The sequence below is a fragment of the Anopheles darlingi genome, chromosome 3 (genome assembly GCF_943734745.1).
Source record: "Anopheles darlingi chromosome 3, idAnoDarlMG_H_01, whole genome shotgun sequence".
Lineage (NCBI taxonomy): Eukaryota > Metazoa > Arthropoda > Insecta > Diptera > Culicidae > Anopheles > Anopheles darlingi.
Genome location: NC_064875.1, coordinates 40,984,827 through 41,008,515, shown reverse-complemented (window position 1 = coordinate 41,008,515; position 23,689 = coordinate 40,984,827). Strand labels below are relative to the sequence as shown.

Below are 23,689 nucleotides of genomic sequence, written 5' to 3'. Positions count from 1 at the left end.
ACGTTGGAAGTCTTCGCTTCGCTGCTTATCGTAAACCCGATAAGGTATTCCAGGAATATGGACACGTCGGACAACCGAATGCAGGCACGGTATAAAGGAAGCTGTCGACGGTTCAGGCAGGTTTAGAAACCTTGTGGTTCTGTTGCAGAAGACAGCTCAAACAATGAAGTCCATCAGTGTGGTAGCGTTACTGGCGTTGGCCGCGTTTGCCAGTGCCGAGTGGATCGACATCGATTGGTCGCAAGTTAAGCCAATCGACGAGTTCGATCACTACTGGACTCGTCTGCCGGCCGAATTGCAAGTGTACCGCTACGCAACTCCTTCCCAACGCATTGTCAACGGAGTGGAAGCCCTGCCAGGTCAGTTCCCGTATCAAATAGCGCTGCTTAGCAACTTCGCCTCCGGAACCGGTCTGTGCGGTGGAACCGTCCTCACAAACAACTTCATCCTAACGGCGGCTCACTGTCTCGTCGATGGTAATAATGTTCTGGCCTCTTCTGGTACGGCCATCCTGGGGGCTCACGATCGAACGCTCGTCGAACCGACCCAGCAGCGCATCGGCTTTACTCAGGCTGGAGTGTTTGTGCATTCGAACTACATTGCATCGACGATCCGTAACGACATTGCTACAGTGCGTCTGAATAGCCCAGCTCAGTTCAATGCTCGTGTTCAACCCATCCGATTGCCAGCCCGTTCCGATGGTCGCGACTTCGCTGGATTGGAAGGAACTGCATCCGGATTCGGTCGTACGTCGGATACCAACCCGAACAGCGCTGCTGTCATTAGTTTCACGCGCAATCCGATCCTCTCGAACGCTCAGTGCAACACCTTCTGGAGCACGACGTGGGTGCAGGATCAAAACGTGTGCCTCAGTGCTGTTGGTGATCGCACAATCTGTCATGGGGACTCTGGTGGTCCACTGACTGTCCACGATGGTGGCAGCAGCCTGGAGGTTGGAATTTCTTCGTTCGTGTCGTCAGCAGGTTGTGTGTCGGGAATGCCCTCGGCCTTTGTGCGCGTCTCGTTCTTCCGGGACTGGATCGAACAGAACTCGGACTACGTATTTGACGCTTAAAGCTCCTTGGTGTAGGTGCAGCAGATCGATGATGAAAGACATCCGAACAAGTGGTATACAAAAATATAAAACATGGTTTAAAAAAAGGAAATTTTTTATTACCGATCAATGACACGGATTTGCATCTCAATGTGGATAGTGAAAGTACTTCTCAGGATCTAGGCGGTGATTTAATGTGCAAAATGCTTATCACTACTATACAGAATGTATTAAACTCGAAAGAAGCTAAAAAAATGCTACATATCAGTATAACTACTGCTATCATTCAGGTTCGTTATGTTGATGTGCTTATCTGCTTGATGATTGTGCCTCCATACCACTCTGATTAAGAAACCAAATAGCTTCAGTTGATCAATAAAAAACCCAAGTAGACCATAGCTGTATTTTTTCATAACTTATCCTCAAATTACGACTTTAAACGCCTGAAACCTTGAAGTTTAATGTGATGTTTACTAAAGAAAACAATCTGTTGATTTTGTCCGCAAAAGTCCCAAACGTAAGTATTGCTTTGGCTCGTATTAGCGTTAGTTTCTGTTTAAATGACTGTGTCTGACACCATATAGACGGAAAACACTTAAATTTAGTATTTTGGTTTTTCAACATGAAAGAGGCTGTTAGCAGCTGGTATTGTCCGTAGCAGGATTTAAAGTAAAAGTACGTAGATCAATTATGCTTATACATGCCTGGCAAAAAGGTTCGATGTAGAGTGTGTTGAAAATGCTGACAAAATGAGGGATTTTCCCATTCGCATCGAAAATGGACCCACAGATGATATCGAGTAACAATGATTTGTGATTTAAAATGGGTTTTGGCCAGAGCTTAACTCAAGATAGTGTCTTACTCGAATTGATTGTACCCCGACGAATGACGTCAGGGACGTTTCATAGATTTGAACAGTAGCTTCAAACGCGTTGCTGCTTTTATCTCGATCCCGATAAGGTGTCCCAGGAAGGTTTCCAGTCGATTGGGAGTAAGCACGGTATAAAGGAAGCTCCTGACGCCTCTGGCAGGTGTAGAAGCCTTGTGGTTCTGTTGCAGAAAACAGTTCAGACAATGAAGTCCATCAGTGTGGTAGCGTTGCTGTCGTTGGCCGCTTTCGCCGGTGCCGAGTGGATCGACATCGATTGGTCGCAGGTGAAGCCGATCGAGGAGTTCGATCACTACTGGAGCCGCCTGCCGGCTGAGCTTCAGATTCTGCGCCATGCCGAACCCTCACGTCGTATTGTTAACGGTGAAGAGGCCACCCCTGGGCAGTTCCCGTACCAGATTGCACTGCTTAGTAACTTCGCGGCTGGCGGGGGTCTGTGTGGTGGAAGCATCCTCACGACCACCTACATCCTAACGGCGGCTCACTGTGTCGTCGATGATAATGGTGTGTTGGCCAGCTCGGGTACGGCGATCTTGGGAGCTCACAATCGCATTATCGAGGAAGAGACCCAACAGCGTATCGGCTTCAGCCAGTCCGGTGTGTTTGTGCATCCGAGCTACAACCCGACGCTGATCCGTAACGACATCGCCACGGTGCGTCTTGATTCTCCGGCCGTCTTCAATGAGCGCGTGCAGCCGATCGATCTGCCAGCCACCTCCGATAGCCGCACGTTCGCCGGACTTATCGGAACTGCATCCGGGTTTGGTCGTACCTCCGATGCACTCCCTGGTGCCTCCAACGTCGTCATGTTCACGCGCAATCCGGTCATGACGAATGCTGCTTGTCAGAGCTCCTGGAATATCATCCTGGTGTCGGACCAAAATGTCTGCCTGGACGCTGATGGTGGACGTTCCGTGTGCAACGGTGACTCTGGTGGTCCACTGACCGTTGAGGACGGTGGCCGCAGTCTAGAGGTCGGTATTGCCTCGTTCGTGTCGGCTCAGGGCTGTGCCTCCGGTATTCCATCCGTCTGGGTGCGCGTCTCCTTCTATCGGGACTTTATCGCGCAGAACTCGAACTACGTGTTCCGTGCTTAAGCTCTACCTCTCACAATAAACACTGTTATAATGATGAAGTTACGTGGCAGTACTTTCGGTTTATTCTGCACTTTTGATATTAAAACTATTGAACTATCTGGGATGTTTGCTGCTAGCGACTTAGTGCACGACCGGACGACCAGTTCTATGGGGAGGCATGTGGGGTAATATGGTTACAACGGGCGGTGTTAGCGGTGGTGGAATGGTTAGCGTCGTAGGTTCGATTGTCGGTGGGAATGGCGTGTCTGAGACCGTCGTCGGAGGTAAAGTCGCATCAACGGTCGTCGTTTCTGGGGCCAGCGTCGTCGTCGGTGGTGGCGGACCCGTAGTAGTGGTCACGGCATTTGGTGGTGTTGGCAGAAAATCGAAATCTGGTCGAATGATAACATCCGAGTTGGCCTCGATCCAAGCAAGGAACCGGGTGACGCGCGTAAACACTGCTGGCCAATCCAGATCGCATCCCAGATTCGAGATGAAACTATGAATACCGATGACGGTTTGGCCACCGTCTGCATCCTGTACCGTTAGCGGACCACCCTGATCACCCTGACAGGGTGATCCATTGCTCGTGGCAATGCAGACATGATCATCGGAGATCCCACCGAAGAACTGCAGGTTACAGGCGGTGTTGGTGATGATGGAACCGTTCACACGATGCAAACTGTTCAGTGGCAGTATCTCCTGGGCGTTCTGGCCCAGTGCACCCCAACCGCTCACCGTTGCCAGTTGATTGGTGAACTGAGAATCCGCCTGTCTCCAGTTCGGTAGCCGGGCTAATCGGATGTAATCTGGTGGTAACAAAACAGAGATAAGCGAGGATTGTAAAGTACAATCGCGGTGCGATAATGCGACGGAAGCGTGGTAATCGATTCAACGTCAGCGGTCGCAACTTACCGGTCAGAATGACCGGTCTGGATAGCCGCACCAAGGCTATATCGTTAAGGTTTTGACTGGCGACGAACGCCTGGTGAATGGTGACCTCGCTCGCCTGTACAATGTCATCAACGACGGTCATATTGGATGCACCCAGCAGAACGGTCGTGGCACCGGGACTGTAATGGCAATAACCACGGTTAACAACGAAGCAATTGTCGCACGAAGCAGCCTTATACTTACTTCAGGAAGCAGCTGGCAGCCGTCAGGACGTAATTAGCGGACACTAGGGATCCACCGCAGAAGCGATTACCGAGGGGCTGCTGGATCATCAGCCCTGCTGCGTAGGGAATTTCCGTCGGTCCAACGGGTACACCACCTCGGATGCGCGGCGTTTTTTGTGATGTCGGTAGTGTCAGGCGCCTACCAGCACCGCGCGATGGCTCAACAGGGCTTCCGAAGCATTGCAATGCAAGCCCGAGTAGCAGGGCGACCAAGAATGTGCTCCTCATGCTTCAATCTATTGCCTTGTTCCGGAGTGCACCGTAGCGATTAACGATGATCGAAAGGTCGCTGTCGACTCGTGACTAAAGCTGGGCTGGATTTGATTAGCCTGTTTTATAGCATGCCAGGCGTGACACTCTAGTCCCATTGATATACACAGACACACCACCGGATGATGAGTAACACCATTGTTCCACTGATAAAGATAGTATCGCTCGTACAAGCATGGACTTCTCTTAGGGGATTGTCTTTGGTGGCACAATCAGGGTAGAAATGGAATTATTTCATACCTTGTGGTTTCTGTAGAAGTCTTCAGGATCAAGAAATGTGATGTAAATGGATACGCCTGGGTACGCCTTGTTCGAATGGGCGTTGAGAGCTGCAAAACACTGTTGCTATCATGTTCTGATGTCTGAAATAAAGTATGGCAAGTCACCAAATGCAAGCCAACAATAGTTCGAAACTGTGAAAGTTACTATCGTGGCCATGCACCTTAAAACAAGTCCCCGTAATTCATGTCTCTTCGTACGCCCAATAGGTATGCAATATACCGGATTGAAACGCTGAAGACGTTCCGTAATCTGAGTACACTACCCTTTTCCCTGATAACAAACTTCTGGGCATTTTATCAAGCGGTCATTTCAAAATGCTTCCTCCTATCAAACACCTGCCCCTGGGGAAGCTTATCGTCATACGATCCTGAATTACCGCGTCGCAAGCTGCACGCTGACACGGGTGGCAGACGTTTTGTCTAATCAAAATTTGGAGCTTCGCATTATTTGCTATCAGCATTGGAATCGGTTGCCAATGAGATAAGTACGCTCGTAGTACGCTTTTTATCGCCATCTTGCAGGTGCCATGCGATAGTACCTCGCACGTTTTGCCCAACTGCTTGGATTGATTGGAAAAACCCAAACAAACCTTCTGCGCCTTAAAGTCCTCGTTGCCTAGGACACATTCAGTGCATAGCGCGATGTTCACTCCGGTTACTAGATGTAATGGAGTATCCTGCAGGGCCAGGTGCGTGGAATGTCGCGATTTCGGTATGCAAAGATGGCGTCACACTTGCACGCACTTACCGTGCCGCTTAAAGTCGGCTATCCGCTCTATCGGAACATAATCCATCCATTAAGTTACGCACATCGCGCGACTGCAGGCGCGATCACATTTTATCAGCGTCGAGGCGGTGACGATAAGACATCCTAGACGTACCTTGGACACGGCGAGTACGGTGCGGTTCGCTCAACCGAGCGAAGACAAAATGGTTAAAAAGCCAACGTTTCGGCCAGTCCGAGTTTAGTTCAAACGGAGCTGTCCTGCAAGATGAAATCGCTGTTCGTGTTCGCCCTGCTGCTGGTCGCCGTTTCGGCGAACATTCCACGCGGACAGCGTGTAGTGGGTGGCGATATTGCCGCCGTCGGTCAGTTCCCTTACGCCGTCGGTCTGATCACGCGTATCAACATCCTGCTGACAGGCCAGTGCTCCGGTTCGTTGGTGTCCGCCAACTACATTCTGACTGCAGCCCGTTGCGTCTCTGGGTAAGCAATCCCTGCCCTAACGTTGATCAAGTGGTATCGTGATCTAACATGGTTTAAATTTGTGCTCTTTAGAGTCTCGAGTGCTGTCGCTGTGTTCGCTGGTGTGCGTATCAATGATGCGACCGAGCAGGGCCAGGTACGCATCACCATAGATGCAGCCCGCTTCAAGATCCATCCGCAGTACGAAGCTGAACCTGACATTTTCGATGTCGCCTTGCTTCACCTGCCACTGCCGGTGCCATTCAGCGAACGTGTCCGCCCAGTTCGGCTGCCGAATCTGCGCCAGATTGAGGCTTCCTTCGCCGGCCAGCAGGCAACGTTTATCGGTTGGGGCCGATTCGGTGAGGGTACCACCAACTCGGATGTGCTGCGTTTCGGTCGCGCCCAGGTCATCACGACGCTAGCCTGCCGTATCAATCTGCCAACCAACACGATTGACGACGCGCACGTTTGCACTGACGGTGCCAACAGCTCGCCGTGCCAGGGTGATGTCGGTGCTCCGCTGACGATCGTCGATGCCGACGGTATTACCACGCAGATCGGTGTGTTCTCCTTCATCTCGATCTTGGGCTGCGAATCGGGCCGTGCTGCCGTTCACACGCGCATGTCCTCCTACCTTACCTGGATCGGACAGAACTCGGACGTCGAGATCCGTGACAACTTCGCCTAAACCGACAGTACCGCCAGCCTATTCTATGGACCGATGCTTGGAAAATAAATGCAACTTCCAGCTAATCTAATCTGCTTGTAAACGGCTTTGAGCTTTATCAGAGGGGGATCAGTCTAGAAGCTTGTATGGCGTGTTTTTGGGGCTTATCAAGCTGGAGTTTGTTCAGGGCTAGGATACAGGTATATAATCCGCTTCGCAGTACGCGGTACTCCTAGTAGTACGATCGAATCGCTTGCGGACCAAACGACCATGAAGTCCACACCGTTGCTGATCGCCACGATCGCTCTGTCGATTCTGGCGGTAGATTCGGTAGTCTCAGTCACCGTGTATCCGACCAGAGGCCGTGTGGTTGGTGGAGAGCTTGCCTCAACTGGTCAGTTCCCTTACGCCGTCGGTTTGATAACACACTCGACGTCTATCTTCACGGGTCGCTGTGCCGGATCGCTCGTATCGGCCAACTACGTCCTAACCGCGGCTAGCTGTGTCCAGAGGTAACTAGATGTGACGTTGTAACAACGCTCTAAAGCTGAATGATTGTTCGACTTGCCATCATTTCCAGTGCAACATCAGCCTTTGCCTACCTCGGGGGACTCCGGGTGGACGATGCCGCGGAAACTGGCCGAGAACGGTTGCTGATTGAACGGTTTATCCTCCACTCGAGCTTCATCGAGGATGGTGAAAACTATGATGTGGCGCTTGGTCAGCTACCACGCAGTGTCAGCTTCACGGAACGTATACGTCCCATTCGGCTACCGAATTTGCGTCAGGTGCAGGCTTCCTTCGCCGGTCAACAGGGTACCGTGTTCGGTTGGGGACGGTTCGGTTCGGGTATCAGTAATTCGGGCGAGCTGCGCTTCGGACGGGCCGAGGTACTGACCAATCTGGCCTGTCGGTTGAACCTACCAACCAATACGATTCTCGATGAGCACATGTGCACGGACGGATCGGTGAGCTCACCGTGCGCTGGTGATAATGGTGCTCCTCTGACGATCGTCGATGCGGATGGTATCACCACGCAGATCGGTGTCTTCTCCTTTAACTCCGTGCTCGGCTGTGAGGCAGGCAGGGCCGCAGTCTACACTCGCCTTTCCGCCTACTTGCAGTGGATTGGAGCGAATTCGGATGTCGTGATACGGGATGACTATTGAATAAAACTGCGATCTGCATCTTGAGTATGCATTGGCGTTTCTCTTATTGCGGCATAACACGGAGGGGGCATTCATAGTACCACCGCATCGGAGTTACTAGCGATCCAATCGAGATATTCCGTGACACGGGTATGTACCGAAGGCCAACCACGTTGACAGCCCAGTGAGAAGCTGTACGAATGCACTCCAATCAGGAACGTTTGTCCGTTCTCGGTGACCGTCACTGGACCTCCTTCATCACCGACACATGCAGCTCCGTTGTCGGTTGAGGTGCAGACGTTGCTCGAGCGTAGATAGAGCGGGAAACTCACCAGACAGCTCGTGTTAGTGATGACTCGAGTGCGGAAGTACAGCAATCGGCGCACGGGTACCGGTTCGCCAGTGTTCGAACCCGTCTGGCCCCAGCCGGCAATGGTGGCTTCGTAATTATTGAAGGAATGACCCACGTACAGGCGGTTCGGTAGTTGAGCCACCTGAACACGATCGGTAAGTCGCGCCGGACGGGATAGCGTCAGGATGGATAGATCGTTGGACTCGAAGAAGTTACTGTAGTCTGGGTGAATGACCACCGAGGACACGGTGATGAAATCCTGCACCAGTGTCATATCGTACGCTCCCAGCATCACCGTAATGGTACGATAGCTACCCCGGTATAAGGAGTATTCGATATTAGCGCACAATAAAATTTAAACAGGTTATCGGGAATTGTAGCGCTCGTATTCTTACCCATCAACACAGCTAGCCGAGGAGAGAATGTGCCTGGGAGAGATCAGTGTTCCACCGCAGAAGTAAGTCCGCGAAGGAAACGTCACCAGCACGCCAACAATGAACGGAATATCCGTTGGACTCGCCTCGACGCCATTGAGGATGCGCCGTTGAGGTTCCTCAGCCAGTGGACTACCGCTGGTTTGGCAAGCTAGTGTGCAGAGTAGCACCACTGGTAGAAGCACTAGCTTTGTCCACTTCGAAGCCATGATGAACACTGACACAAGACGCGCTACTGGATTGATCTTTAAAGCCGTGTCCAAAAATATCCAATCAGATAAGATGCGCTTGAACAAGGGACTATTGCGAATGCTTTTATTGCCAATATATCTGAGGGAACAGTCATTGGAGTACAATAGGGTATATTCATCGCCTTGCTGCTATCAACTGTTGACTACTCGCGGATGACGGCATCTGTGTTCAACTGGAGCCAGTTCATGTACTGCGTTAGGCGGACATGGACGGCCGGACGGCCACGCTCGCAACGCGAAGCCGTAAACACGTGAATACCGATGAGGAAGGTTTCACCGTTCTCGGTCACCGTCACCGGCGCACCCTGATCACCGATGCACGGTGCTCCACCATCGGTCGAGGTGCAGATGTGCGTGTTGCGAATGTTGGTTAGCAGGAAGCTCAGCTCGCAACTCAGATTGGTGATGACGGGGCTGCGGATGAAGCGCAGATTGGGCATCGGCAGTGGTTCACCGGTGTTAGTGCCAGTTTCACCCCAGCCGGAAATGGTAGTGACGTAGTTGTTGAACGAGTGACCAATGTACATACGGCGCGGTAGATTAATGATTTGGATTTGATCTGTAAAAGGCAGGATACGGAAGAACTTGAAAAGATGTCCTAAAATGAGCTACAGTAGGAGTACATACCATTCCAGCGCGGTTGACGGGACAGCGTCAAGATGGCGATGTCATCGCGTTCTAGGAAAGAACTGTAATCCGGATGAACGCGAACATGCGCCACGGGTACGAAGTCGGACGTCGTGGCAATGGTGCTCGCACCTAGCATAGCCGTAATCGAGGACGCGCTCTGACCATTGACACAGGACGCAGCAGTGAGCACATGTGTCGGTGAGATCAGTGCTCCACCGCAGAAGTTGGTTCCGGACGTAAGCGAAATCAGCAGTGCGACGGCCCAAGGAACATCGGTCGGAGTGGCGATTACACCGTTGTTAATGCGACGATCCGGAACGTCAAGGTTCCGATCGTAAAACCGCTGAACGCGGCTCCAGTCAACATCCTGGACGGAACGGATCTCACCCGATATGGTGGCAACGATGGCCGTTACTACCAGCAACAGTACCACGGAGCACTTGGACATCTTACTAGCTCAAGCGATAGGCGCGCAATGAGGACTCGCAGTTCAGGGCAGGTTTGGATAATACCAAGAGCCTCGAACACTATCGACCGGGGACTTCCAATCGGTAGCTTATCAGGGGTGATATGGCAGAAAGTATTGGCCCTCTGAGAGTTATAGGGTTGCGACGCACAAAAACAATGACCTGGCAAGGTATGATTTGTCGCAAACCCCTGTGTAAAGTATTGTTGTTTTCTGTCCTGATTTTCTCGCTACAAAGATAATCTGCTTACGTCCGTGGGGGGTAGCTGAAGAGATAAGCCCATTAAGTGAAGTTGCAAAGCTTCTACTGCGGCACCTGCTTTAACAGGTGTTTATATGTAAGATAGAAGCAAATAAGAAGATTGTACGAAGTGATTTGTGGGATTTCAAGAAAGTCAACGCCTGTATTACTGTCGATTATAGACCGTATGGGTCAATTGATGGTTATCTATGTCATTACTTTATCAGGCAGTTAGGCAGACATTTCTAGACCTTCGAAGGTAGGATGTAATTAGGTTATTGGAACATGACTTTCGAGAATTTTCTCAAGAAAATAGTTTTTAGGACAACTGACCAAGAATGATGTTTTGTCTTTTGGAAGTAAATTGAGTCACATAAAAAAATCGACAGGAACTTGCCTACTGTGATGGTTTGTGTTGTCTACAACAGGATTGTAGAATTGTGATTTGAACGAAAAGCTGCTAATCGCGTCCTTTGACAATTGACCATGCGTGCGTTCAAGGAAACGACCTTGGAGTTAAACATTCATCTGAGCTCGGCTACGTATATTTCTACATTAATCTACCATCCTGCGACTTGTTTCTTACGCACGAATGTTGGCTCCGGTGTAGATTTCGATCCAGTTCAGATAATCGGTCACACGAGTATGTACGGCCGGCCAGCTTCGCGTACATCCTCGAGAGTACGTATACGAGTGGATAGCGATCACCGTCGATCCACCATCTTCCTCTACAATCGTCACGGGGCCACCTTCATCACCCTACGAAATGAAATACTCGTCGTTAGAGCACGTTACCAAAGGTGCATTACGAGTCGCTGCTAAACTTACCACACACGGTGCACCACCATCGGACGAGGTACAAACGTTGGATGAACGCAGATACAACGGGAAGCTTATCGTGCAGCTGAAGTTGGTGATCACCTGGGAACGCACCGAACGAAGTTCCTGCATTGGCAACGCCTCACCAGTATTCGAGGCCGTCTCACCCCATCCGCTGATAGTGGTCCACACGTTGTTGAATGACTCACCAACCTGGGAACGCCTTGGTAGCCGGGCGACTTGAATTTGATCTGAAAGGGAACGGGAATGTAAGTTGCTTGCCGTTGGCAGAATTCATCGCGTGCCTAGTTCGATCCTCACCGCTGAATCGTGGAGCGCGCGAAAGTGTCAAGATGGCCAGATCGTTCGACTGGAAGAAAGAACTGAAATCCGGATGCACTCGAACATGATCGACGAGGACAAAGTCCTGTGCGCGGCTTATATCGCTCGCACCGAGTAGTACCGTGATTGAGGATTGTCCCTCGACACAGGTACCGGAGGTAAGGACATGGGTACGTGAGACTAGTACTCCACCGCAAAAGTAGGTACCGGCTTCAACCGATACGAGCACTCCGACAATGTACGGAATATCGGTTGGACCAACAACGACGCCATTGTTGATACGTGAGCCTTTCACTGGAGGTGGTAGAGCTTGCACCTTGTCAAGTTTGGCCAGCAGTTGTGCCACACCGTTCGCTGCATGGTTCGCCTTAAACAGTGGACTCTCCTGAACAGGTCGCACTTCGGCCCAGTTTATGTCTTCGAGACGCGTAATGGCTGCCTGCACAGAGACAACGGCGATTGCCAACAAGACGATCACTGATAGAGACTTCATCGTGAACTGAGGGTAGCCCGCGATTAAACGTTGCGTTATGGTATTTATAGAATAACATGTTTTGCTAATCAATCCACGCTAATCTTATCACACCTGCTCAGTCGATTGAAATCCAAGCCTCAGGTGGAAAACACATTAGCTTAACGGATGTACTGAGCCTGGCTTTTGTTACGGCTGACGCAGAACACAAACAACCAACCAAAAACACCTGACAGGTAACGTCATACATAGTGCTTATGATAAGAAGAAAAGAAATACTTTATTCAGAAATCTATCCATTATTCGATTCCACGTTTCAAACCACCGGATATTGCTTTCAAGGTCATCAGCTAGGGCTCGATAACGATATCGGTGTTCTGTTGAATCCAACCCAGGTACTCGGTGATACGGGTGTGCACCGATGGACGGCCACGATCGCAACCAAACAGTCCAGAGAAGTGGAACGAGTGAATACCGACCAGGATGGTACGGCCACTCTCGGTCACCGTCACCGGACCGCCTTCATCACCCTGTCAAACATGGTGGTTGATGTTAGATCAGCAGATACATCCCCAAAACCCACTATTACTCACATTACACGATCCTCCATTGTTGGTCATGGTGCAGATGTGCGTATCCCGGATGAAGGTGTGCGACAATCCGCACCGGAAATTACTAGTCACGGAGTCAACGGCGAAATGAAGATTCTGGATGGGAATTGGCTCGTTCTCACGACGTCCAGTATTACCCCAACCAGCGGACGTAGCAGCCCAGTCATTGAAGCTGTTGCCTACTTGGCTAAGCCGTGGCAGATCCACTGGACGGATCGTATCCCGGATTGAAACCTCACGATCCAGAGTAAGGATCGCGATATCGTCCCGATTGAAAAACGAGCTGTAGTTCGGATGGGACAGGATGTTGGACACTCCAACGAACTCCTCGACACGCGTCATATCCGAGGCTCCCAGTAGAACCGTCAAGGTGTTGGATCTGTGAAAACATGTCTTCCGTTAGCAAAAAGAGAACTCTCGATAATCCGAATCACTTGAGAAACTTACCCGGAGATACACACAGCGGCCGTAAGGACATGACGACGCGAGATCAATACACCACTGCAGAAACTGTGCGAAGAGGTTCCGGAGATCAGCACACCGGCTGCCCAGGGTAATTGTGTCGCCGAAGCTATCTGGCCATCAGCGATGCGTGACGATCGTACCTCATCCTCCGTGAGTGGTGGAAGTCCTTGAGCCGCACGTACGGCATCGGTTTGATCCAGCGTCCTCACCGTGGACCAATCGATCGCACGCGGATCAACGGCTAACGAGTAGACCGTTGCCGGTAGCAGGACGGCAGCAAGAAGCAGTAGCGTTCGCATGCTGTTCGTTTTAAAACAGACGTTTAACTATCGACCAACGACCGGATACAACTGTTCGGCAATTTCCCATTTGCAGACGCATTTATCTGGCCGAGAGCGGCGGGGTACTGATATCGATAGACATGTTAAAAATGACTCGTTTTACAGGCTGGCCCGGTAGCCCGACAAACCTTATCGATCGTACGGGCCTTCATGGGCCGCGATTCTAGTTTCTTCCATCTCAGATAAGAGAGGGTCTGGCCCGAGTGACGTATCGGGAATTTGCCGAATAACAGCGCATTCTGTTACATCGCTGCCAGAGGCTTGTCCATTTTGCTTCCTGTTATAATTTGCAGGAGCTGAATTGCGTTGCATATCACTACGAATGTATTGGTGAGTTTTTCTTACCAATGTACAGTGAACGTCAACTTGAGCTTGAAGTGTTTATTATATTTATTTATTGTGCGATATTTTCTTGGGCGATCATTTTGTTAAACGGGTAGTCAATAAATTGAAGTAGTTCATAAATTATAAAATCGGGAAAAAGTGTAAAAAATGACAAAATTACGTTACGCTGCCCATTCAGAAAAGATTTGATACGTTTGGTGGAATATTTTACTGGAATCGGAATTGGTGGAAGTGGTGTTGGTTTTTGTTACAGTAAGTTAAATAGGAATGTTTGGAGCCATTATCATTATTTGCATAGTTTTTGTGATCTCTTTATCCTATGTTTTGAATATCGAGATCAGCGATGCTTTTCGGTTCCAATGGTCCGCTTTTTACATGGTACAGAAGAGCCGGTCATCAGTTCCGATCGATCTCATTTAGTTTTGACATAAATGCGGATACCGTTGATCCACACAATTCGGAACTCTACCATGATGTCAAGGAATCACTCAGGGTCTATTCATCTGGAAGTAATGAGTAAACTTTCAGCGTCTGCCATTACCATAACAAACGCGTCCAACCGCGTCCAATAAAATGATTTATGCTGTACTTGTTATACTAGAAACAACAATATCCAAAATTTATAGGCTAATACATCGCCCTTTCTTGCATGACAGACCGTGGATTTTTGATTCTACATTTTCCGGCTACTAGTACTTGCTAATTTTCAGAAAAGGCTAAGGCTCCAGTGTCCAAGGTATTTTCATTCTTCTCGGTAGAATTGTTGTAAGAAATGGGGGCTGCACAATAAACGCGTTAGCTACGGTCAAAGCATTAAATTTAAAGACTCAAAGCTTTTCGCTGACGCGATCTAAAGGTAGCGTTACCGTATCACATTTTGAAGTTAAAATGATCGTCGATTGCTTGTTGGTGTCACCTATTACAAACTGTTGATAATACTGTTAATTATCAAAAGCCTTCAAAATAATTAATATCAGAAATTTCAATCAATTTTGAAAAAAACTGCTTAAAATAGTACCCTTCTGACTAACATAATGGTGAGCTGTCGTAAATTCATTCTACCTGTCACCTTGGTTTGCTTGGTGGTAGTCAAGGTAGCCGATAGAGGTTGGAGTAGTGGAACAACGCTCGTTGAAAGCGAGCGACTCGATAAGGAAGTAAGGGAGGAGACCATAAGCCGATATGAATTTATGAAAATGATCATTTGTCTCATTCTCCCCTTTCGTCTTCTTTCAAAAACAGATTCGATAGTTATACCTAATGTTAAGGAACGAAAAAAGTTTCAATTTATTTAGTCTTTCTCGAAGTTGTATGTCTCAAACTTGATAGCCATAGACTGAAGCTAACGAATTGAGCATACGTTTGCACCTATTTCAATAAACACACACACTTTAACTCACAGGAGTGTTTGCACCCAAAGCCCTCCCTGAGCCATTGCCACTGTTGCAGCTCGCAGAGGAAGATAGTTTTACTGGATGTTTACATCGGAGTTTTGTTGAATCCAGTCCAGGTACTCAGTAATGCGCGTGTGAACGGCCGATCGGCCACGATCACATCCAAACAGTCCAGAGAAGTGGAACGAGTGAATACCGATAAGGAAGGTACGGCCACCCTCACTCACCGTCACTGGGCCACCTTCATCACCCTATCAAAGAAGGAAAAAAAACGAAACGGTATAAAAACCAAGTCACAGTTAAACCTCTCTCCCATCTCTTACATTGCAAGGTCCTCCATTGTCAGTCGAGGTGCAAACATGAGTATCCCGGATGAAGGTGTGCGACAATCCGCACACGAAGTTAGAGTTGACGGAGTCGACAGTGAAGTGTAGGTTTTGGATAGGAATTGGCTCGTTCTCACGGCGTCCAGTGTTACCCCAACCAGCGGTCGAGGCAGCCCAGTTGTTAAAGCTATTACCAACGTCACTGCGGCGTGGCAGATCCACTGGACGAATCGTATCCCGGACCGGAGCCTCGCCAGACAGCGTAAGGATCGCGATATCGTCCCGATTAAAGAACGAACTGTAGTTCGGATGGGACAGAATGTTGGACACTCCCATGAACTCCTCGACACGCGTCATATCCGAGGCTCCCAGTAGAACCGTCAAGGTGTTGGATCTGTGAAAACATGTCTTCCGTTAGCAAAAAGAGAACTCTCGATAATCCGAATCACTTGAGAAACTTACCCGGAGATGCACACAGCGGCCGTAAGGACATGACGACGCGAGATCAAAACACCACTGCAGAAGCTGTGCGACGAAGTGCCCGAAATCAGCACACCGACTGCCCACGGAAACTGAGTCGCCGAAGCTATCTGACCATCGGAAATCCGGGAAGAGCGTACCTCATCATCCGTCAGCGGTTTCAGGCCATATTGTACCCGAATCGCATCGGTTTGATCCAGCGTCCTCACCGTGGACCAATCGACCGTCTGTGGATCAACCGGTACGGAGTAGGCGGCTCCCAGCACGACGGTAGCTAATAGTAGCACAGCGAACAGCTTCATGGTTACCTTCTCGTTGCTTCGAGCGACGGCAACTAGACTAGTCACGGTCGTGCGTCTTTTACTTTATAGCTCCAAAATGGCGCACGGTGCACCTGCTGCTGATTAGATTTTGCGCAGGCTTTAACCCCACACGTCGCCAAAATCTTTTGTGAAGATTTATCGTTGGACCCCCCGACACCTGGAACCCTGCGAACCACGATAAGCTGACCCGCCTTTTGCTTTCTTCGATCCACCAGCAAGATAAGTGACACCGAAGAAACCGTGACACGGGGGTGGACAGATTGAACGGTCACACAGACGTCAGAGGGCAGTACCGAATAAAGCGATTCTCGATGACCTTCCACGGATTTTTGATATCTGATTGATATCATGCACTAAGTTACACACGGTAGCCATACATTAGGGCTTTTAGGGTTTAAAATCGCATCAAATTTAGAGAACCGCAACACGAAATAAGTTCCAAGTCTTTATTTCCAATCGCTTCTTTGATTCTAATCCCGGATCACGACGTCACTGTTGGTCTGGATCCAGTCCAGATACTCGGTGACGCGCGTATGGACCGACGATCGGCTTCGATCGCACCCGAATAGCCCATCGTAGTGGAACGAGTGGACACCGATGATGAAGGTTTCACCTCCTTCCGTCACAAACACTGGTCCACCTTCGTCACCCTGTTAGAAAAGGGGCAAAAGAGGCAAAGGTAGAGTGAGACAAGTTAAAACTCTCTAAAGATTGGTCTGCGATCGCAGTCCTTACATTGCACGGTCCACCGTTATCGGTTGAGCTGCAGATGTTGCCATCGCGGATGAAGCTGTGCGAAATGCCGCAGACAAAGTTGGACACGACCGGACCAACCGCGAACAGCAGCTGTTGCAACGGGATCGGTTCATTATCCCGGTTGCCCGTATTACCCCAGCCGGTCACCGTTGCCGGCCAGTCGTTGAAGGTGAACGCGGTATGGTAACGACGCGGTAGGTTCGCTACCTGAACCGTCGGTGTCAGGTTGGCTTCTTGGGACAGCTGAAGGAGCGCAATATCATCGCGATTCAACAAGGCACTGTAGCCAGGGTGGACGATGATGTGCGATGGAATGTTGAGCACCGGGATGATCTGTTCGATACGCGTCATATCAGTGGCCCCCAACAGGACGGTGAAGGTGTTAGAGCTACAGATAGAATTGAGAATTAGAGAATGTTCGAAAATGCTACTCTGGGACCAGAGGGGCCTCTGGCGTTCCTACCCAACGACACAGGCCGCCGCAGTAAGGACAAAACGGCGCGAGATGAGCGCTCCACCGCAGAACGAACGTGCGTTCGATCCACTTATCAGAATACCGGCCATGAAGGGAAACTGTGTTGGGCTGGCCGCCTGACCATTGCCGATACGGCTCACGGCTCCGGAACCATCGTCACCGACGGCTAAGGTGTTCACTATCAGCGAGCAGCTCACGAGAGCCGCAAACAACAGGACGATCACGCCGTACGAGGAACGCATATTGGATCTCGGATCTCGATGCACCCAAAGCGAGCGTACGCACTGAACTGCCCACTCCTGAGACCGTGATCCCTTCATCTACCGGTGGGGTAGTCTCAATAACCGCTAGGATTTCCCCAGGATAAGCCGTAATAAACCCAAAAATCCGATCTCATCGTTGCATATCATGATAATCGTGTTTCTTTGTTTATTGCCTGCGATAAGCCACACTCTTAGTCCGATGCCGATAGCTTCTCGACGCACAATGACGCACTTCACAATGACTCCCCCTCCGTTCACGATCCCCCACCAGTGGACTACGTGCTGATGATTGCGTCCGAGTTGGCACCGATCCAGCTGAGGTAACTGGTGAGACGTATGTGGACTGCGGATCGGCCACGATCACAACCGAACAGACCGGAGTAGTGGAACGAATGCATACCGATGACGATGGGTTGGCCGGCCTCAGTGATGGTTACTGGTCCACCATCATCTCCCTAGGATTCCAAAACGATAAAGACAATCATAAAGACCTCGAACCAATCTTGGACCATCTTTTTCTTAGAAATCTCCTGGAACTTACATCACACGGACCACCGTTGTCCCCGGAGGTACAGATATGATCATCCCGGATGAAGTTATGCGACAGTCCACACACCAGGTTGGTCACGACCGGTGTCCGGATGGAGTGAAGAGTCGGAATGGGGACCGGTTCGTTGTCACGGTTACCCGTATTACCCCAACCGCTGATCGTGGTACCGAAACCGTTGAAGGAATTACCGACGTGCGACCAGCGAGGCAGATTGGCAATCTGGATGTACTCGGTCAGCGGTGTCGGGCGCTCCAACGTTACGATCGCAATATCGTCCCGGTTCAGTAGCGAGCTGTAGTTCGGATGGATGAGCACGTTACTCACACCGATGAACTCCTGGATGCGGGTCATATCTGAGGCCCCCAGCAGAACAGTCAACGTCGGTCGGCTGGAATGTGACGAGTGAAAATTATTGATTGGTGACCAGCCTGTGGGTACATGGCCACATGGATGAAATGCTTACTCAGACACACAGCTGGCCGTCGTCAGGACGTGCGTTTGCGATATCAGGATGCCAGCACAGAAGGCATGACGGTTCGAGCCGGAGATGAGGATGCCAACGATGAACGGTACGGCCCGCGGATCCGTTGGATCACCACCTGCAATACGTGAACCGGGTTGACCATCGATGGCAAGCACGACGCTGGCTAACGTCACTACTGCACACAGCACTACCGCTACGACGAGATGCTTCTTCATTGTTCGCTGGATAACAAACCACTGAGCTCGCACGGTGCCAGGAACGGTGCCTGGCCCCCCGGGAATGTACGAATTCCGCAACAAGATAAGCCAATGGTGTGATTAGAGGGATCGATAACGGGGATAACAGAAATCGGCTATGATTGAACAGATTTTCTGCTTTCATATCGTCGTATCTTGTTACTCTTTTATATGAAATATGAGCTACGCTGTCGCATGTGCCATGTCCTGGGATGCATCTGCAAAAAGTAGGAATCCGGATATGCCTATGGATGTACATAGCGAATATCTAGCACATACACAATCGAATCATAACTATACAGTAATCTGACTGTATAGTCCCGTGACTCGAGGCATCGACAGCTAATAAATTGCCACGGAAAGATTGTCTACTAGCGGTGCACTTTGCAACAACATTAAGCCATCGGTGTTGGATTTGATTCACCAACAGATAGAAAAGTTATTCTTCCTTCAAAAATTGTAATGAAACCTTAATCAACATTGTTTGTGATATGTTGGAACTTTTCTGAGTCTTTGTTTTAGATTGTAGTGCTTGATACACAAAGGGTGCCATTGCAATAAAGCACATGTACTTCGACTAACACACGCGATCTCTGCTAGTAAATCTACCAGAAACCAACAAAATGATTGTTGGTCAACTATGGGGCTATCTGTAACCAGCATAAACCCAATCCTCCCCATGGGTGTTTGGTTTGGAGATATGAAAAATGGGATGCGTTCGCTTGTGGATATAACAAACAGCTATGCGGGTACGGTAACGCGGTTGACCATCGATATCGCTACCAATTATCATTCGTTGTCTAAAGCTGTTTGCTTGATTATCGTTTGTTGTGTTAGCTGTTTTCGCTACCATATAATTAGTTTTAGAAGCCCCCCAAGTAGTTACTTGCACACAGCGGAACTTACATTTTTTTACATAATTAAATTTAAGTACATATTTCTTCGCTAAAAATGGCATTCGCATTTAATAGTAATATTTCATACGTCAATATTATTAAGGGAGCATTCAATATTGCTGTTTGTGGTGTTAAATTGTGTTACATACATATTTATCGGATTTAAACAAACATTTGGCAATTTGAAATTAGGGAAAGACAACGTTATATTAATTTTGGTAAGCTTTCACTATCAGTTTTCACATGTGACTCCATTATTTCAGTATTGGTAAAATAGTACCGTTCATCGTGGCAATTTTAACATTTTACGCATTTAGTTTAGTTTGACTTTAGAAGACTTTAGTTTGAACAATTAATACTTCGAAAAGCCAAATCCAGTTGACGCTTTTTTGAAAACGGAAAATAAAACGATTTCGTAAGGAAATACAAAAAAATTCGATTCTAATATAAGTTTAGATAAAGATTTGATTAACTTAGACAATTTGATATGACTTTTTTAAGATGATTAAATTAGAAAATCAAAGCAAAAATTGTTGCTTAAATTAAGTGTGGGGCTGCATGATAAAAGTTGTTGCTTTATAATAGAACTGATGGTCGAATGGATTCTCCACTAATTTAAACGAGAGCAAAACAAATAAACGGGGAAATAGATTGCACAACCGGGCGCATCAAATTGGCATCTGCAATGCACTGAAGCAAGAGTGAAATGCACGACGAGAGAGAAATGCAACAAGAAAACCACTTTGTTGTCTTGCAACTTTCCCATCTGGTCAGCTGCAACCACCCGATCGTTCGCTATTGACACGTTCCTGAGCTTTACCCGTCTTTCGTCTTATCAAACTACACCGCGGAACTGCTGTTGGAAAACGTGCATGGGTCCACCTAATGGCCATCTGGTCACAAAGCGTAATCTCTTCGTTGTTCACTCATAGACGAGAAACGCCGGAGGTGAAAACCACGTATAAAAGGACACGCACAAGCAGCCCCCAATTGTGAACTCAATCAACACCAATTTACTCTGCCAACTGTTTTGGGCCTTCGTTCAATCAAACCGGATTGGCACGTCAATACCCCGTAGTGTTTGCCAAATTGTTTGGGGTAGGTATTGAATGGACATGCTTCTTTTGCGTGTGGTTGCTGTGAACCATACACGCTTCGTATGGGACATTTCTGAACAGGCCCCGCTCATAACGAGGTCATTGAAGGTTGATCAAATTGCATAAAAAATGCGGCAATTCAACACTTTGCATCACAAACGATGCAACATCTATCCACTTAAGTAATGGCAAGTAAAGGCACTGAAATAACGTTTATTCTTTCCAAACATAGCAAACTTGTATTGATCAATTAACACGATAAGTTTGAGTAACATGTTTTTTTTGAGCTCGCAATTTCTTTTACCCAACATTGTTCCCCACAATTCTTTCTAAAAAAATATAGCTTGGATTTAACTAGCTTGGTATATACTTTGCACATTTCAGAAGTAATGCCAAAGATATAAGATCCCACGTTGTTAAAAGGTTCCCTCTGCACTTCTGAATTCGTGGTCTACACGTGCTCAAACATTGTGATGTTCCCCGCACGAAGAATAGCTTTAGGCAACGATTAGATAGTGTAGCTGTTCTATTGTGCTTGTAGCCTTCTCGGAACCGCATTTGATACAAGGTACAGTGCTTAAAATTTTGTTTTTTAGTTAAGTCATAATTCAAAATTTTGGAAACCGTCTTAACTTTCAGAATGTACTGCTATTGCTGACGATGATTACTACATCCAAATCTAAACTTTAATATTTGCTAGTTCCTTCAACTGCTGAGGCTCAAACAATTAATACTTTTACCGATTTGGTAGAATAATATCGTTTTCTGTTTGAGTAATCTTATCAAATTAAGTTGGTTTCTCATTTGTTTGTTTTCCAAAAGAAGATCTAATTTGTTCTGTTCTAATTTGTGATGTGCTGTAAGAAGCAAGGACCTAATTTGATCTGTAAAACAATTTAGCCCAATTTCTCTGTAACAGAAAATAAACACAGACTTTGTTAGTTATGAATGGGGAGCCCACGAATTTTCTGTTAAAATCAGTATGCGATTAAAGCATCTTGCTCACGATTAGACCCTTTGTACATCTTGTTATTGCGATCGTTACCATCGAGTTTTTATTCCGCCTCGCTCACTTGTTCCACACGACCTGAACGTTTTAATAGAACGAATCGTCATTCATCGCTTCCAACACCCAACAATGAACGCACTTCCAAAAAACAGCATTTTGTGTTGAGCTTACTCAGCTGATAAGACGAATAAAATGAAACACAAATAAAAAGCTACCAGAGGCTACGCTTTGGCTCTAACCTTCGTCACCGCCGTCCTCTACTCCACTTTACTGGTTGCCTCTGGTTCATGCAAATCGTTGCGAACGTGTCGAAGCCTGGGGCTGAAAATGGTGGTGCCCATGTTACCGTAAACCTTCTTCGAGTCCCGAGTCCGAGTCTAGCGCACGGAACAATTGCATCCCAAGGAAAACAAAGCTTCCACATCCATTTTCCTTCAATAAAGAGGAGCAATTTTTGTTTTCCTTTTTGCCCTTCGACAAACATTACACCCAGGACGGTACATTTTCCGTTCTCGAAACAGCACAATGGTCCCACGGTTGGAGTTCGGCTGGTGAAGGAAGGGCCGCTGAAACTGGACAAAATGGAACGATCTTTTCGCCTTCTACTTGCTGCTGCTGTTGAAGCTGCTGCAGCTTACTCAATTGTCTTTACTCTCCTGAGGCCATCCGTCGGTATTCAAGCGCCATTCGGACAGCGCTGGTGTGCGAGACGAGCAAGCAAGATACAGGATATACCAGGTTGAAGGTTGCCCGTTTGTTGACGCAGAATAAATATTGGAGATCGGAGCAACAAAATTGGTTTGCGAACCCGACGAATGACGAACATTCCTGGCGTACCTAGTGTGCCTGTTAACCCAGGGGTACACAGGACTCCGCCTATTGAACAAGAAAGATGATAAGTATAATACTATCAATAGCGCGTTTTAATTACCGATTAACATCCACCATGGACGAGAGGGACGATATCCGGTTGGCAAGAAACGCAAACTACGTTTAGTAGTTTTATAACAAACACATACACGACATATCGCGCTGCGCATCGTTATCAAGCACATGCTGTTAATGGTGCCTTTGTGGTGCGTGGCACGCTCCACTCCACAGCCGTTCAGTGTTACAAAGTTTCTCCGAGATTCGCCAATATTTGTCTCGATAAACTTCCTGTTCCCGTAGAGATTAATTAGTCAGCGACCGGGACAGAGCGAATGGCAGTCCCATTAAACACGTACCGCGTCGATTTAGCTCCCAGGCGTTGATTATGCTGTGGACCGAGATGGTGCCGAGGGAAAATGGAATCGATTTCCATCATCCCAGTGCAGTCAAGCGCGACCGCTTTTATGAACAATTGGCGGCAAAAACAATCTTTCGAAAGAACTTGTAACGGTATCCGGAGGTCCTTTTTGGGGTGTACCTAATAGTCCTCAACAAAGTGCGATGAAATCATTACTTGAATCTACCTATCTTGTGTTCCTATCACTCCAAGAGACACACGGCCTCGGCAGTGTCCAAAAATACTCTTTCTCCAGACAGTTGAATGGTTTCACCGTGACAAGGAAGTTTAACGAGCATCCTGAACTTCCCGTCAAGCGGTCACCACCTACAGTCGTGCTGCAATCGATAGAGACGGACCAAAGTGTGCTCAAGAGCAAGAGTAGAAGAACCGGAACGGAACACTTCGTTTCTCGCGCCCACGTTCTTTCATTCGAACTTATAATTAAAGATGGCTTTCTTCTCACCCGAAGCGAACGAGGCACGGGACGAACAGGAAGTGGCAAAGATGGTGACAAGCGCCGGTTACGTAATTCAACTAACGCAAATAATGTAATCACCATCGCTATTAAATAAAGACCCGGTTAGGAGATTTAACCATCTCTTCCAGCCC

The 23,689-nt window shown here is 48.3% G+C and overlaps 12 protein-coding genes across 12 annotated transcripts; 4 read left to right on the top strand and 8 right to left on the bottom strand.

Moving 5' to 3' along the window:
• Positions 1–163: 163 nt before the first annotated feature.
• On the top strand, positions 164–1,075 carry LOC125958345 (brachyurin-like). The gene has a single exon (XM_049691626.1). The coding sequence runs from the start codon at positions 164–166 to the stop codon at positions 1,073–1,075; it is 912 nt and encodes a 303-aa protein (XP_049547583.1).
• A 1,044-nt stretch (positions 1,076–2,119) lies between these two features.
• LOC125958365 (brachyurin-like) lies at positions 2,120–3,040 on the top strand. Its single transcript, XM_049691651.1, has one exon. It carries the CDS (start codon positions 2,129–2,131, stop codon positions 3,038–3,040), a length of 912 nt encoding a protein of 303 aa, XP_049547608.1. The 5' UTR covers positions 2,120–2,128.
• A 120-nt stretch (positions 3,041–3,160) lies between these two features.
• Positions 3,161–4,245, bottom strand: LOC125958347 (brachyurin-like). Its single transcript, XM_049691628.1, has 3 exons — positions 4,157–4,245; positions 3,935–4,092; positions 3,161–3,828 (listed from the first exon to the last, which is right to left on the bottom strand). Exons 1-3 carry the CDS (start codon positions 4,243–4,245, stop codon positions 3,161–3,163), a joined length of 915 nt encoding a protein of 304 aa, XP_049547585.1.
• A 1,495-nt stretch (positions 4,246–5,740) lies between these two features.
• On the top strand, positions 5,741–6,625 carry LOC125958356 (collagenase-like). The gene is made up of 2 exons (XM_049691637.1): positions 5,741–5,955; positions 6,028–6,625. The coding sequence occupies exons 1-2, from the start codon at positions 5,741–5,743 to the stop codon at positions 6,623–6,625; spliced, it is 813 nt and encodes a 270-aa protein (XP_049547594.1).
• Positions 6,626–6,874: 249 nt separating this feature from the next.
• Positions 6,875–7,773, top strand: LOC125958355 (collagenase-like). Its single transcript, XM_049691636.1, has 2 exons — positions 6,875–7,116; positions 7,185–7,773. Exons 1-2 carry the CDS (start codon positions 6,875–6,877, stop codon positions 7,771–7,773), a joined length of 831 nt encoding a protein of 276 aa, XP_049547593.1.
• Positions 7,774–7,844: 71 nt separating this feature from the next.
• Positions 7,845–8,747, bottom strand: LOC125958354 (brachyurin-like). Its single transcript, XM_049691635.1, has 2 exons — positions 8,500–8,747; positions 7,845–8,415 (listed from the first exon to the last, which is right to left on the bottom strand). The coding sequence occupies exons 1-2, from the start codon at positions 8,745–8,747 to the stop codon at positions 7,845–7,847; spliced, it is 819 nt and encodes a 272-aa protein (XP_049547592.1).
• Positions 8,748–8,932: 185 nt separating this feature from the next.
• LOC125958351 (chymotrypsinogen A-like) lies at positions 8,933–9,867 on the bottom strand. The gene is made up of 2 exons (XM_049691631.1): positions 9,417–9,867; positions 8,933–9,348 (listed from the first exon to the last, which is right to left on the bottom strand). Exons 1-2 carry the CDS (start codon positions 9,865–9,867, stop codon positions 8,933–8,935), a joined length of 867 nt encoding a protein of 288 aa, XP_049547588.1.
• An 841-nt stretch (positions 9,868–10,708) lies between these two features.
• On the bottom strand, positions 10,709–11,780 carry LOC125955507 (chymotrypsin-like). Its single transcript, XM_049686641.1, has 3 exons — positions 11,267–11,780; positions 10,955–11,196; positions 10,709–10,885 (listed from the first exon to the last, which is right to left on the bottom strand). The coding sequence occupies exons 1-3, from the start codon at positions 11,778–11,780 to the stop codon at positions 10,709–10,711; spliced, it is 933 nt and encodes a 310-aa protein (XP_049542598.1).
• Positions 11,781–12,109: 329 nt separating this feature from the next.
• LOC125958350 (chymotrypsin-1-like) lies at positions 12,110–13,134 on the bottom strand. The gene is made up of 3 exons (XM_049691630.1): positions 12,818–13,134; positions 12,353–12,749; positions 12,110–12,289 (listed from the first exon to the last, which is right to left on the bottom strand). The coding sequence occupies exons 1-3, from the start codon at positions 13,132–13,134 to the stop codon at positions 12,110–12,112; spliced, it is 894 nt and encodes a 297-aa protein (XP_049547587.1).
• Positions 13,135–14,989: 1,855 nt separating this feature from the next.
• LOC125958349 (collagenase-like) lies at positions 14,990–16,023 on the bottom strand. The gene is made up of 3 exons (XM_049691629.1): positions 15,704–16,023; positions 15,239–15,635; positions 14,990–15,166 (listed from the first exon to the last, which is right to left on the bottom strand). The coding sequence occupies exons 1-3, from the start codon at positions 16,021–16,023 to the stop codon at positions 14,990–14,992; spliced, it is 894 nt and encodes a 297-aa protein (XP_049547586.1).
• Positions 16,024–16,514: 491 nt separating this feature from the next.
• LOC125958353 (brachyurin-like) lies at positions 16,515–17,517 on the bottom strand. The gene is made up of 3 exons (XM_049691634.1): positions 17,264–17,517; positions 16,780–17,188; positions 16,515–16,694 (listed from the first exon to the last, which is right to left on the bottom strand). The coding sequence occupies exons 1-3, from the start codon at positions 17,515–17,517 to the stop codon at positions 16,515–16,517; spliced, it is 843 nt and encodes a 280-aa protein (XP_049547591.1).
• Positions 17,518–17,813: 296 nt separating this feature from the next.
• Positions 17,814–18,787, bottom strand: LOC125958357 (brachyurin-like). The gene is made up of 3 exons (XM_049691638.1): positions 18,552–18,787; positions 18,080–18,476; positions 17,814–17,993 (listed from the first exon to the last, which is right to left on the bottom strand). Exons 1-3 carry the CDS (start codon positions 18,785–18,787, stop codon positions 17,814–17,816), a joined length of 813 nt encoding a protein of 270 aa, XP_049547595.1.
• Between the last annotated feature and the right edge of the window lie 4,902 nt (positions 18,788–23,689).

What these genes read in the sequence shown, in the direction of transcription:
- LOC125958345 (XM_049691626.1), top strand. Translation starts at nt 164, where the DNA reads ATGAAGTCCATCAGTGTGGTAGCGTTACTGGCGTTGGCCGCGTTTGCC.
- LOC125958356 (XM_049691637.1), top strand. Translation starts at nt 5,741, where the DNA reads ATGAAATCGCTGTTCGTGTTCGCCCTGCTGCTGGTCGCCGTTTCGGCG. An exon ending in GCAGCCCGTTGCGTCTCTGG is followed by an intron (nt 5,956 to 6,027) that starts GTAAGCAATCCC and finishes TGTGCTCTTTAG; the next exon opens with AGTCTCGAGTGCTGTCGCTG.
- LOC125958365 (XM_049691651.1), top strand. Translation starts at nt 2,129, where the DNA reads ATGAAGTCCATCAGTGTGGTAGCGTTGCTGTCGTTGGCCGCTTTCGCC.
- LOC125958354 (XM_049691635.1), bottom strand. Translation starts at nt 8,747, where the DNA reads ATGGCTTCGAAGTGGACAAAGCTAGTGCTTCTACCAGTGGTGCTACTC. An exon ending in TCGGCTAGCTGTGTTGATGG is followed by an intron (nt 8,416 to 8,499) that starts GTAAGAATACGA and finishes ATACCGGGGTAG; the next exon opens with CTATCGTACCATTACGGTGA.
- LOC125958349 (XM_049691629.1), bottom strand. Translation starts at nt 16,023, where the DNA reads ATGAAGCTGTTCGCTGTGCTACTATTAGCTACCGTCGTGCTGGGAGCC. An exon ending in GCCGCTGTGTGCATCTCCGG is followed by an intron (nt 15,636 to 15,703) that starts GTAAGTTTCTCA and finishes ATGTTTTCACAG; the next exon opens with ATCCAACACCTTGACGGTTC. An exon ending in ACAATGGAGGACCTTGCAAT is followed by an intron (nt 15,167 to 15,238) that starts GTAAGAGATGGG and finishes CTTCTTTGATAG; the next exon opens with GGTGATGAAGGTGGCCCAGT.
- LOC125958353 (XM_049691634.1), bottom strand. Translation starts at nt 17,517, where the DNA reads ATGCGTTCCTCGTACGGCGTGATCGTCCTGTTGTTTGCGGCTCTCGTG. An exon ending in GCGGCGGCCTGTGTCGTTGG is followed by an intron (nt 17,189 to 17,263) that starts GTAGGAACGCCA and finishes TTCTATCTGTAG; the next exon opens with CTCTAACACCTTCACCGTCC. An exon ending in ATAACGGTGGACCGTGCAAT is followed by an intron (nt 16,695 to 16,779) that starts GTAAGGACTGCG and finishes CTTTTCTAACAG; the next exon opens with GGTGACGAAGGTGGACCAGT.
- LOC125958350 (XM_049691630.1), bottom strand. Translation starts at nt 13,134, where the DNA reads ATGCGAACGCTACTGCTTCTTGCTGCCGTCCTGCTACCGGCAACGGTC. An exon ending in GCCGCTGTGTGTATCTCCGG is followed by an intron (nt 12,750 to 12,817) that starts GTAAGTTTCTCA and finishes ATGTTTTCACAG; the next exon opens with ATCCAACACCTTGACGGTTC. An exon ending in ACAATGGAGGATCGTGTAAT is followed by an intron (nt 12,290 to 12,352) that starts GTGAGTAATAGT and finishes CATGTTTGACAG; the next exon opens with GGTGATGAAGGCGGTCCGGT.
- LOC125958357 (XM_049691638.1), bottom strand. Translation starts at nt 18,787, where the DNA reads ATGAAGAAGCATCTCGTCGTAGCGGTAGTGCTGTGTGCAGTAGTGACG. An exon ending in ACGGCCAGCTGTGTGTCTGA is followed by an intron (nt 18,477 to 18,551) that starts GTAAGCATTTCA and finishes GTCACATTCCAG; the next exon opens with CCGACCGACGTTGACTGTTC. An exon ending in ACAACGGTGGTCCGTGTGAT is followed by an intron (nt 17,994 to 18,079) that starts GTAAGTTCCAGG and finishes TTGGAATCCTAG; the next exon opens with GGAGATGATGGTGGACCAGT.
- LOC125958351 (XM_049691631.1), bottom strand. Translation starts at nt 9,867, where the DNA reads ATGTCCAAGTGCTCCGTGGTACTGTTGCTGGTAGTAACGGCCATCGTT. An exon ending in CCGTCAACCGCGCTGGAATG is followed by an intron (nt 9,349 to 9,416) that starts GTATGTACTCCT and finishes TGCCTTTTACAG; the next exon opens with ATCAAATCCAAATCATTAAT.
- LOC125958347 (XM_049691628.1), bottom strand. Translation starts at nt 4,245, where the DNA reads ATGATCCAGCAGCCCCTCGGTAATCGCTTCTGCGGTGGATCCCTAGTG. An exon ending in GCTGCCAGCTGCTTCCTGAA is followed by an intron (nt 4,093 to 4,156) that starts GTAAGTATAAGG and finishes TTGCCATTACAG; the next exon opens with TCCCGGTGCCACGACCGTTC. An exon ending in CAGACCGGTCATTCTGACCG is followed by an intron (nt 3,829 to 3,934) that starts GTAAGTTGCGAC and finishes TGTTACCACCAG; the next exon opens with ATTACATCCGATTAGCCCGG.
- LOC125958355 (XM_049691636.1), top strand. Translation starts at nt 6,875, where the DNA reads ATGAAGTCCACACCGTTGCTGATCGCCACGATCGCTCTGTCGATTCTG. An exon ending in GCGGCTAGCTGTGTCCAGAG is followed by an intron (nt 7,117 to 7,184) that starts GTAACTAGATGT and finishes CATCATTTCCAG; the next exon opens with TGCAACATCAGCCTTTGCCT.
- LOC125955507 (XM_049686641.1), bottom strand. Translation starts at nt 11,780, where the DNA reads ATGAAGTCTCTATCAGTGATCGTCTTGTTGGCAATCGCCGTTGTCTCT. An exon ending in GCGCGCTCCACGATTCAGCG is followed by an intron (nt 11,197 to 11,266) that starts GTGAGGATCGAA and finishes GTTCCCTTTCAG; the next exon opens with ATCAAATTCAAGTCGCCCGG. An exon ending in ATGGTGGTGCACCGTGTGTG is followed by an intron (nt 10,886 to 10,954) that starts GTAAGTTTAGCA and finishes TTCATTTCGTAG; the next exon opens with GGTGATGAAGGTGGCCCCGT.